This window comes from Chaetura pelagica, unplaced genomic scaffold (assembly GCF_000747805.2).
Source record: "Chaetura pelagica isolate M959 unplaced genomic scaffold, ChaPel_1.0 scaffold266, whole genome shotgun sequence".
Classification (NCBI taxonomy): domain Eukaryota; kingdom Metazoa; phylum Chordata; class Aves; order Apodiformes; family Apodidae; genus Chaetura; species Chaetura pelagica.
This window is the reverse complement of record NW_009953799.1, coordinates 2,085,307-2,097,462: the sequence shown is the minus strand read 5'-3', so window position 1 is coordinate 2,097,462 and position 12,156 is coordinate 2,085,307. Positions and strand designations below refer to the sequence as shown.

At 43.1% G+C, this 12,156-nt stretch overlaps 1 protein-coding gene across 2 annotated transcripts; it reads left to right on the top strand.

Moving 5' to 3' along the window:
• The first annotated feature begins 45 nt into the window (after nucleotides 1–45).
• Nucleotides 46–11,634, top strand: LOC104391834 (regucalcin). Of its 2 annotated transcripts, XM_010001178.1 has the most exons (6): nucleotides 46–208; nucleotides 2,792–2,974; nucleotides 4,254–4,478; nucleotides 6,012–6,143; nucleotides 10,513–10,667; nucleotides 11,416–11,634. In XM_010001178.1, the coding sequence occupies exons 1-6, from the start codon at nucleotides 46–48 to the stop codon at nucleotides 11,464–11,466; spliced, it is 909 nt and encodes a 302-aa protein (XP_009999480.1). In that variant the 3' UTR covers nucleotides 11,467–11,634. The 2 variants fall into 2 exon arrangements, with proteins under 2 accessions (XP_009999480.1, XP_009999482.1); XM_010001180.1 differs by lacking the exon at nucleotides 4,254–4,478.
• Nucleotides 11,635–12,156: the final 522 nt, after the last annotated feature.

The window sequence follows — 12,156 nt, the reverse complement described above, 5'->3', positions numbered from 1 at the left end:
GTGTGTGTGTCAGACGGCGTGTTGTTGTTGTTGTTGTCCGCAGACATGTCATCCGTGAAGGTGGAGTGCGTGGCCCGGGAGGGCAGCCGGATCGGGGAGTCGCCCGTGTGGGACGAGAAGGAGAACGCGCTGCTGTTCGTGGACATCCCGGCCGGGAAGGTGTGCCGCTGGAGCGCCCACACGCAGCGGGTGCACGCCGTCCCCGTGGGTGAGGGACGGCCCCAAAAACCCGCTCCCGGACCCGGGGGGGTTGCGTGATCTAACGCGGTGCCTTGGCCCGGCTGAGCCTGCCCGGGACGGGTAGTGAGGAGACGGGTCCCTCTGACCTGGCCTTGCTGGGCTGAACGGGGCCCTGAGGCTTCTGCTGGAACTCGGCACAGCGACTTTGTCCTGAGGGTTTTCTTACCGTTTTGTACTGCTGGGTTACATGTGAGCCCCTCTTTCCTGCAAATGGTTCACCGACGTGCTCTCTCTCTGCCTGCCTCTGTGTCCCAGAGGTGGGGATCAGCAAGACCCTCCCCTGACGTTGGTGTTTCTGGGAATTTTGTTACTGATTGGAATGAGCGGTGCCAGTAACAGACAAAATTGTCACCTAGTGATTAAAAAAGATCATTTTTTTTTTTAAATTTATATTATTATTTTTTAGGTAACAGGGTCACCAGCTAGAGCCTCCAGTAGCTTTAAGTATTTATTCCAGAAAAGGAGAGGGTGTTCTAACTCTCATAAGGAGCTGCAGGTTTACTTCTAGACTTGATAATGTAGATATTTGTGTGTCTGAAGACATCTCCTTAAATAGCTGAAGTTGTTTGGATTTAATATTTCCTCGTGTTCAATAGCACTTGGTGAAAATCACTTCCTTTTGTCCACCCATAAGCTGTTCACATTGTTCATAGTAAGTTGATCTGGGCTTGTCCACCCTTCAAATTACTGTGGCTGCCAATTTTACAATGAGAGAGGCCTGATACTAATTTCAGAAATGTTGCTTCCCAAACTTATTTCCTCTTACCTTAGCTGAGGGAGCAGGCTTCTCTCTGCTCCCTCCCCCAACTCCAACCTCCTCTCAAAGGTGTAATCTTTTCTGTGTGGCCTCTCTGGAGATACAGAAGGGATAGAAACTGAAGTTACGTTTATAAAAATTATTATTTTTTACTTCCATTTCCTCTGCTTAGTAAAAAAATAGTTATAATTAGTAGCTGTGCCTTTGGGAATACTATGATTAAAATACCAAAACAATCTCAAACAGCTAGGGGTGCCATGTGATTAAAATAGCAGGTTGATGTCCAGAGTAGAAACTGAGGGGAATTAATCATTATGGAAGCTTATAGAGAATTATGACCCCACACTTGGCAACAACTTCAAATGCCCTTTCCAGCTCCACAGGGAAAACACTGCTACACAGGTAACTAGCCTGGCACATCCCTCTCCCCTGGGGTGCATTGTCAGGAGGTTCTGGGGCCATTCCTGCAGCTGTGGAGGCTCCTGGGGGCTGACACCTCCAGGGACAGGCAGGCAGGTGTATATGGGCTCTGGGATTGGGGGTGCTCCCCCCCTGGGTGGGAGTGAGGCCCTGGGTGGTGCCCCAGCTGAAGGGGGGGGCTCTGAAGTGGCACCCACTTGCCCAGTGTAGCTGAGCCCAGACTCCCCAGCAGCCTCAGCAGTGTGGTTGCAATCAGGTGTGTAACAGGGGTGTTGGGGGCTGAGGCTATTTGGGTTTCTCACATGGTGGTTCCACTGCTGGGGCTGCAAAGCAAAGGGGTGTCCTGAGCCAAGCAGAAGCAGCCAGAAAGGAGCAGCTCCTCTTGGCAGCAGTGGTGGCTGTAAGTGCAGAACCATTGCCTCATTATACCTCTGCAAAGCTGTACATACAAGAAATGTTTTGGTTTTAAATTAGGAAGTTGGTGCCTGGTCTCATTCATGTTCCTAAGTCATGTCTGATAAATACTATCCCAGATTTTATTGCCCTGTTTAACCTTATTCCTTATATTGTGCCAGACTTTTACAGAAGTGTTATTTTCACAGTAATTTCTCTGTGTTTTTTTCCTAATTTCTTGATCAGGAATTAGAAATTGCAGTTGGGGTTTTACAGCATAATAGCTTGAATGAGTGTCAACCAACCATGCAGTGTTTACTAATTTTCTTTTTTTGCTTTAACTCTTGGAAAGCTCTGCCACTCCTTGGTGTGTTTTTAGTGCTGCTGGGGGCATGTCTGAGCTGCGTGACCAAGTGTGGTGCAGAGGGGTGGCTGCCTTGCCCAGCCTGACTGTCCCAGTGCAGGAGTTAGGACTGAACCTCCATGCAGGGCTGATCTACGCAGAAGCTGAGCTAAGCAAACACAGTTGCTCCAGAGCTCATCTGGCAATCAATTTTTCCCCTGTGGAGAGGGGGACCCGCACAGTAGCCCGTTGTAAAAAAGATGTGTGCCTGTATCTTGTTCCCCTTTTAGTGTTTGTTGTTTTGTTGTTGTTGTTGTTGTGTTGTTTTTTAAGCACCTAGCAGAGCCAGATGCTGGTATTGATTGTTGCTCCTGGGAGTGGTGGTAATACTGAAGTTCCCTGAGTTTGTGTGTCCCAAAGTGATGATTTTCTTCTAGCCACTTTCTGTATGCATTAAGTATGCCCTCTTAGAGTGAAAGGATCAGTTTCTATGTATTTAAACATCAGTTACGTTGTAGGAAAGTGGGTTGTTTCTCTTGCTGTAGTCTCACTGAATTCAGTCTGACTGTTTGTGTGTCTGCAGAAAGGAAATGTCTCTCCATAGCAAATACCTCTTTTTCATTTCACCCTGTTTCTAGATGCTCCTGTGAGCTCTGTGGCTCTCCGGAAATCAGGGGATTATGTCATCACCCTGGGAACCAGGTTTGCTGCTTTGAAATGGAAAGAGCAGCTGGTAACCACCATTGCTCAAATCGACAAGGACAAACCAAACAACCGATTCAATGATGGGAAAGTGGATCCTGCAGGGAGGTATTTTGCAGGTATGCTGCAGGCAGGTCCTTCCTTCTGCTGCTCTCTGGGTGGCAACAGGCAGGGATCAGGTGTAGATGCAGCAAGGGTTTGTTCACAGTTCAGTGGTGGGGATTTGTTTTTAGTGTTGTCTTCAAGCAGAGTTTAATCCCATTTAAAAATCTGTTTCTATCATCCGGACACCATCTAATCAGGACTATTTTTATGGTTTTTTTTTTACAAAGAGGCCCACTATTCAGAGCCTGCATAATCAAAGATGCTGGTCTTGTCTCCTCCCTGTTGTCTTGCTTGTTTTGAATGCTGGCAGAGTGCCAAAAGAAAATACTTCTCCAGTGAGAGATTTATGATATTGTGGGTTTTGTTCTTAAAAAATCAGGATCTGTAGAGGGTATTTCTGAGCAACTATGGGACTATTCAGCCTGGAGGAAAAAAGGCCCAGGGGGATCTTTGTGTGTATAAGTACCTGAGGGAGAGGAAGTAAAGAAGAGGGAGCCAGGCTCTGCTCAGTGGTGCCTGGTGACAGGACCAGAGGCAATGGGCACAAACAGAAATTTGGGAAATTCTGTTTAAACGTGAGGAAACTCATTTACTGAGGGTGGTCAAACAGTGGAACAAGTTGTCCAGAGAGGCTGTGTAGGCTCCATCTGTGGAGATACTCAAGATGCAACACTGCTCTGAGCCAAGTGCATTGGCTGACCCTGCTCTGAGTAGGGTGTAGTCCTAGGTGATCTCCAGAAGTGCCCTCCAGCATCAGCCGTCCCATAATCCTGTCCTCCCAGTTTTTCAAATGCTATCTGCCCTCTTGTTGGGTCCCCAGGCTTACCTTAACTTGTTTTTACCCAGTCTCTCAAGAGCCAGTCTCAGCCAACTTTGAGCTACAATTACTTGATTTGTTTTTGAAAAGGCTTTAGAAATACTCTGAGGGAGGAGGAATTTTTTCCAGTCTCTGCTGTATAAGACTTAAGATTTGTGGGAGGTTAAATACTGGCCACACCTTTCTTAACACTTGAATTACTGAATGAAGTGTTTAGCAGAAATCACAGTTTCTGCCACAGTTCAGCAGAAAGAAAACCAACAAAGGCTCTGTTTTGTCATCTTCTGCTAAAAGCAAACACATCTGAAATCTACTTTCCTCTTTTGCTTTTAACTTGGTTTCTTCCCTGAATTTCTGAAGCCCTGCACTTCTCCATTCTGACACAGCAGGTGTGGTCATTATTGCAGTGAGGGGCTGCCACCAAACCTGGAGAGCCTGTTCACTGACCCTGTTTTCTCTCCTTTGGCACTGCACAGGCACGATGGCTGAGGAGATTCGACCTGCTGTGCTGGAAAGACACCAGGGCTCTCTGTACACGCTCTTCCCCGACCTCTCAGTGGTGAAACACTTCGATCAGGTGGACATTTCTAATGGGCTGGACTGGTCACTGGATCACAAAACCTTCTTTTACATTGACAGCTTGTCCTACTCAGTAGATGCCTTTGACTATGACCTCCAAACTGGAAAAATTGGGGCGAACTGTTGCATTCTTAAAATAATTGTTTGTGCCTAAAGACTGCAGTGTCAGATTCCATTCTAGTTGTTATGCAGAGATGATCAGGAGCTTTGCTTCTTCAGAAACTTGTTTAGAACAAAACCACAGAAGCTGCATTAACATCCATCTGTGCCTGTGTAGGCTTCTAGCTCAAACCAGTCAGAGGTTGTTGGTAATACTGTGAAGTATTTAAATTGCATGGCAGAGTTTGGGTAGTAATCTGGACTGCTGATACTGAACACAGTGCCTGTCTGATCTCCCTGTGTAAAAAGGGCAAAGTGTCTCTTGGATGGCCAGGTGTCTGTGGCTGCATCTTGCTTATTACTGACAGCATAGGGAAAGTAAAAGAAAGCCTTGTAGTCCTGTACAAAACATATGCTAGCTTCTCTAGGTTTTTGTTTTTACCCTGTGGTTTGTTTTTGTTTGTTTGTTTGTTTGTTGTTTGTGGGTTTTTTTGTATGTTTTGTTTTAAATAAAAGATCTTAAATGAAGATTCTACAGACAGAGCTAAGCAACAACTGGAAAGCAGTAACTCAAAACTTCTTCCTTCTTTTATTTAAAACAAAACAACCCCTTAAAGGCTTCTACAAGCTTGGGCAAAGGAAAAATCCCAGTGACTTGAACTAATAATCTGCTTCTGAGTACATTTTAAAAGCACCCAGTCAAATTTATACTTAGTTTAACAACTATGCATATAAACTAATCTTAGGTGTAGCATCTTATGTCTCTCTGCTGTAGCTTACCATTGTGTTTTTCTTTAGGAAACAGCATGGGTTTCTCTCTCTCACCCACACTCCCTCTTTCTGTGGGCAGCCTGACAATTCCCAGGAGCACAAAGGAAACTTGTTAAAAAATATTGCTACATATGAGAAACATTGAAGTTGTCAGAACATAAAATAAACAATGTTGGAAAGTTGGTTTTAATTTTCTTTAATAACAGTGGATAGAAGTTCAGATAAAGTTGTTTGTTTTTAGGTAGACTCTATGCCTTTGAAGTTGATGCTTTTCCTAACTCTGTGTTTATATAAACTCTCAGTTTATGTATTTGAAGGTCAGTTTTGTGTTGAAACAGTGATTATTGGCAGGTTCCAGCAATCTGTTTGAAAACAGTCTCCAGTTCTCTGGCTGGAAACGACCCATACTTGAAATGATCCAAAGTTGTTTTAGAACAAGTATTTAATTTTCTGAATATATATATATAACATTCTTTAGTTCAGTTATTAATTTAATATCCTAAGTAGGGAGCAAGAGTGGTGCACTAGAAAAGAACAGCAGAAAAAAACCCTGTACTTTTCAGTGGATAGAAACTGATCTACAGGCTTTCATGCTGAGAAATGACTGTCTTGGGAAACAAACAGGGCAGCAGACACAATTTCTTTCCTACTGAGGAACTGAGAGGACTTCAGCACAGCTTTTGAATATAATAGTATAAATAACTCTGCTGGGCTGTGACTGATCAAAATTTTAGCAACTGTCTCAGTTTTGTTGTGTTGTTTGGTTTTTTTTTTCTACCCTGCAGGCAACCGTAGGAGTATATACAGACTGGAAAAAGAGGAAAGCATTCCTGATGGGATGTGCATTGATACTGAAGGCAAACTCTGGGTAGCTTGTTACGATGGTGGGAGAGTGATTCGTCTTGACCCTGAGACAGGTATGTGCTTGGAAAGGACTGGAATTTTATGTTTAAAAACCAAAATAGACACAAAAGCAAAGAATGAGAGGGTGTTTTTTTTTTCTCAACAGAAATTATATGTCTATTATTTTTTAAAACATGAGCTTTTTTTTCAGTTATTTTCCTTTTTTTAAGCAATAATATGTCCCTGCTCTCAAAAATTAGCTTTGTAAATAAGTCTCCTTTGTTCCCATCCTTGTTGTGTTGGAAAAGATTAACTTGTGGAGGGGATTACTGTTATACTTGCAAATTGTTTGAGTTAGCATCCTCTTGCATCCTCCAAACTTAGTGTCAGCATTTACCTTACTGATAAATGACCTGGAAGAAAATGAATAAGCCATGAAATGACAAAGATGACTGGAGCCATTTTTTGTCTTGTTTCTTCAGCACAGTCTGTTATTTTGGGCAGCCTATTGAAGTTAGTACAAGTCCCACACGACAGTGATGCTAGCAACATCTTTTTTAATTGTCAAGAATTATGTATACGATAAATTTTGCAATTAAAATGATAAAAATACAAGTATTTAATGAATTCCACAGCATTTTATCATTCCTACAGTAGTGCCTTGTGTGTGCCCATTGCCCGAGCCTGTCATTCATTGCTCCTCTCATTTGGTTGTTGGTGTTCTGCCAGGTGTGGTTTAGTCTGCATAAAAGACACTTGTGAAGCCCTTCAGAGAGACTGACCCACACTGTGCAAGCAGCCAGGGGGTGAGGATGGGAGCATGAATTTGACAGATCCCTTGCAGCACAGGTTTGCATAATGCAGAGCAGCAGCAACTGCACTAGGGAGCATCTGGGGTCTTTGGAACCCACATCCAGCCCTAACAAAAGACTTGGGGTTCTGTGGGGCCACGGATTCAGGGATGTCAGTGTCCCCTGACACATCCCTCCTCTGCAGTGTGCAGCAGGCCCTGGCACATGCACCACGTGGGTCAGGCTGCAGTCTGTCTTCAGACTCATCTGGAACATCTCACTTGAGGTTCAGGCTGTGCTTTTCCCCCTCAGGTTTTGATTTGTACCCATCCAAGGTCTTGCCAACGTGCAGAACTTTCTCTAGTGCTGCAGAGTCTGCACCCCAACCCTAGGAGGAGGAAGCTCCAGCTGGCAGATGCCAGCAGCTCTGGGGCTGATTTCTGGTCCCATATCCTCATGCTTTGATGAGCAGAGTGCTCCTCGGTGACATCTGCCAGCCCTTTGAATACCCATTTTTCCTTTCTGGTTCCCTGTTTCTAGCTTTTTCCTTCCTGGCTTTCAGATTCTTCTTTTTCTTCACGTGTTTTTTCCTTTCCTCCTGCCTTTTGGGCATTGTTTTCTTTTCCTGAAGTAAAAGTTAATGGGAATAGAGCCCATCAGCAGATGTGTAGGGAGACTGTAGGACTAGGAAAAGCAGAGTAGATGGCCCTTATACATTCCCAGCTTTCAGCTATGCTCTCTGCTCAGGGTCTTTCACAGCTGGGTGTGGTTTTGGTGTATTGGCAACTGCCAGTGGATTCTCATGTTTCTGTGAACTTGTTCTGTCTCCCCTCTCCCATGTAAAATTCCCAGCACCTGAAGTGAACAGGAGTAAGAAGGTTTGCAGGTTAAGTGTGCATGTCAAAAAGAGTCACCTTCTGTGTGAATATCTCAGGCTTGTCTGCCCTCTCTGCACTATCATTTTAAAGTAATGACTAAAATCTGCAATTTGCTGGATTCTGAGAGATCTGGAATTATTTAGGGAGATGGCCCAGACAGATTTGAAGATAACTCCACAGGAAAGTCTCTTTTGGTGCACAGTATCTCCTAAGTGTGTCTTGGATGACTGTCAGCCAGGTGTAGATGAGCTTGTCTGAAGCACGGGAAGGATTTTCAGGTTTCACTGATAGCAAACCCTGGACTGTTCTTAGGGGGATGGGTGAGGAAATCTGTTTATCTGGCATCTTTTCTAAATGAAGATTTTGAGGTTCAGAGTGAAGCAGGTTTTCAGGTCTAGGCTTCTTTAGTCTAAGTGTCTGCTGCCTTTAAATTCAGGGCATTTTTGTGCTCTAGGGAAAGGTTATGGTGACTGATCCCACTGGGTTTGTGATGGACTCAAAATGGGATGCCTAACTTGTACATAGCCAAATCTTGTCATACTTTCCAGCCATCTAGGGAACTGGTAGTTTTATGCAATCCTGTCTTTTAAATAGAAGTTCAGTGTCTTAGAGTTCTTCGTAGTGAATGCATTTTATATGCTTTGTACAGCACCTCAATGATCTGCTGGGTTTCTCTCTTCGACAGATACCAAACATAGATGAATACTTCAAGTAGATTTCAAAGCATCCAGGTGCAGATTTTCTTGCATCTCCAGGAAAATATTGCAGGAAGATCTTTAGAGCTTTGTAAACAGTATCTTCCTGGCCATTATCTGCCAAGATCACTCTGCAAGTACAGTCAGAGTCTCTCCAGCTCATGCCTCTTCTCCTACAGTGCATGTTTTTCCCTTTGAATGCCCTTCCCACTAATTTTCCGCCCAGACTTTGTGTCAGCCAATTTCTAGAGTGCCCCCTGGAGCATTTTATAAGCTACCATGTAACCCGTGTAGCAATGTAGTCCTTCCACTGCCAACTGAGGGGATAACCACAAAGTGCTGCTAGAGCCAGTTGTACTCGTATTGGTCCTTGTGGCTCCCAGACAACAGACAGGACTTTTTCACTTGGATTTTGTTTTTTTTATTTTAGTCATTGTGGGTCAAAGTGTGTGCCAAATAATCTTATTATACAGCATCAGGAGTCCCAGAGCATTGAAACTTCCATGGCTGTTGCGTGCCCGAGGCTCTTTCACCACTGCTCACTTACTGGGTTCTTTTATTTATTTTAGGATTAAAAGACAGTTTAAAAGTATCCAGCTCTTGTGTCAGGGGCTTTGGTGCAAGAAAGGCAATTCTTTCTCAGTCCTGTATTCTGAATGTGTTGGTTATATCCATACCAGCAAGTAAAATGGATCAGTGAATGTCCCTTAGTCCTGTGTGGCATATTGTAGCTTATTTTGTACAGCCAGGCTGTCTTCCCACACCAAACCAGAGCCCAAATGGGGTCTCTGAGGAACAGCATACCCAACCAGGTGGGCCACAATTGTGCCAGGAATGCACCAATGGCTTAGTAATGTGGCCCTGCTTTAATCTGTGCCTGTGCCCTGCTTAGTGTTGTAGTACAGGTGGAGGTGTTTGGTCTGTACTTTTGTCAGTTCATTGCAGTGCTGCAAGGGGCTAAGGCACAGCCTGTGGGGAGAGGGGAAAGGTTTTAGAGTTCATAAAAATGAAGGCAGGTGCTTGCTTTGGTAAGCACCTCCTGGGAAACAGTGCCCCACTTTGAAGTTGACCAAAACCATCTTGTAAGTGTTAAAGGAAACAAACTTTTCACTTTTTCTTTTTCCTTGTAGGGTTCCCAACATGCAAGTTACTGTCCTGCTGTTTCAGCACAGCCCTAAACAGTTAATTACTGTAAGGGGACCAAGAGTTTTACACATGCAGTTGGTGGGGTGGGGAAATTATGTGTTTTGTAAGGAGATTCCTGTGCTTTAGCATATTTCTAGAAAGAGAAACCAGATTGTAGGTAAACAAAATAGGCATGGTACGTTTGCCCAGGAGTAGAAGGAGTTTTAGAAAAATCTGCTGTAAGGTGTCTCGACAGGACACCTTAAATTAAGGCTGGAGGCAATCTGTTTGCTGCTGTCATTACAATGGTAGCTATTTGTTGGCTTAATACATGTGTAATATCATTTATGGCAGCGCTAATTACTTGTAAATTCAGGCATGTCCCATGATCTTTATTTTATGCCAGCTTGATTTGAAAGGCTATTGAAATTTCAGGAAAAGCTTCTAGGAATTAGAGGCAGTAGAGATGTAGCACAAGGTACACCTTAGTAGAGCTGCATGAGGTCTGCTCACTCCAGGCTGCCTTTGTAGTTAAAAGTAGAAAAGTCAGCAGGTCTAGGTTATGATTCATGTGACCTATATTATAGAGGAATTATATCCCATTTCCATTGACTCCCATGGGCACCCTAAATTATGAGCTCAGATAGAGATGTCTGTACTGTGGAAGTTAGCATTTAATTAGAGGGTAGGCTGGGACTGTGGGAGGGATTTGTTTGTGATAACTGAGACAGAAACTTTTCAAATCATACATTGTCAGCAACGTGATTTGCAAAAGCCTGTTTTCCCCTGTCATGGTGCTCATCAGGATGCTGAAACTTGGCATCTGACCTCCCCTGACTCTGGTACCATATTCTGTGGAACACCTGGCTCCATGTGGGTTATTTGCAATAATTTATTTACATTTTTTTGGTCATAAGTAGAGGGCCAGGAAACAGCCTGCTTATTTTTCTCCAGGAAAAAGACTCCAAACTGTGAAACTTCCCGTTGACAAGACAACATCCTGCTGTTTTGGAGGAAAGGATTATTCAGAAATGTATGTGACTTCTGCCAGTGATGGGATGGATAAAGAGTGGCTTTCACGGCAGCCGCAGGCTGGTGGGATTTTCAAGGTGAATGATGCTTTTCCCTGTCAATCTAGAAGAGGATTTTTTGCCCTCCTGCAGTTTTCAGACAGCAAACTGGTTGGAGTGGTGGGAAGCAGGAAAAGGGAGGTTGTTAAAACACATATGTTAAGCTATTGTTCCTATTTTGGTCGCATTTGCAGGATGAGGAAGTTAAATGTATTTAGAGGTTTGAAAATAATGTTGGGTTTTAAATTTGTAACAAGGTTGATACTGCAAGTTTTCTATGCCACCACCTCTTTCCAATGCTCTCCCTCTCAACACAGTTAAAATTTTCTATTTATTATAGGAAGAATTTTGTAAATACTTTCTTGTCTTAATGAATGGCAGATAAAACCACCTGCTTTTATTTACTTTCTGGTTAGTTATAACTAAATTATCTCTTTAAAAATTCATCACTGGATCAACTTGGGATTTGCTTTAAGGCCCTGCTTCTCCATATCTTCATACCAAAGGCTACATTGTGAAATGCAGAATTAAGGCTTAGTAGTATTGGAGAAGAGGCTTTTGGGGAATGGACTCTGGCCTGTGATTACTGAGCTTTAGGGAAGGGGCATAGGTTGAAGTTCCTGACTGTGATGAGCTGCTGTGTGCAACACAAAGGAGGATGTCAAGTTGGAGGATACAGTCCTTTTCTAAGTTAAAGCATGTCTAGCTGTGAAAGAAAAGTAAATGTCTATTAGTAGTGAAATATTGCACTAATCTTTCTTTTTTTGTTTCCTTTCTGTTTTAATAGATAACAGGGCTGGGGGTGAAAGGAATCCCACCATATCCATTTGCAGGTTAAATTTACACTCTGCAGAATGGAATTGAGGGGACTGACTTAACCAAGACAAGTTGGAAGGTCTTGTTCTGGTGTTCAGCATCTTTTGCTTTGAAACCATAACACAATTATGATATCTCATCAAGGGAAGCATGAAAAACTACTGCAATACATGGAATAGTTTAAAGCTGATCTTTTCCCCCTGAAACACTATTTTCAACATTTGATGGTGCTATTTCTGTTGTGCTGTGTAGATTCTCACCCTAATAAGCTACTGAATATTGTAACTTTCTTTGATGATTAAATGATGTTTTAATGTGTTTTATTTGTAGTGTTTATTCTTCCATCTCATTTGCAACTTATGAGCTATTGATTTATTGATTAAACTACTTGTCCTGTTGCTTTTACATTTTTTCCAAAGTTCCTCATAAAATACCCATTTGTGGTCTTAACCACTCCTTTAACTGGAACTTCATCTGTCCCATGATGTTCTCAACCACCAAAACATTAATACCTATTACTGTGCCTTTGCTTCTTCCTTTTTAAGTGACATTTTTAAGGCATCAGCTGTGGTTGTGCTTAAACTAACCCTGATCAAAATCATCGTTTCTCCCCAGTGCACGTCATTGTGTTGCTCATTTTGTTAAAAAAACCCACAAACTTTTGGGATCAACAACCTTATTTTTGTCCATCCTCTGAAGATCTTGGCCTCTT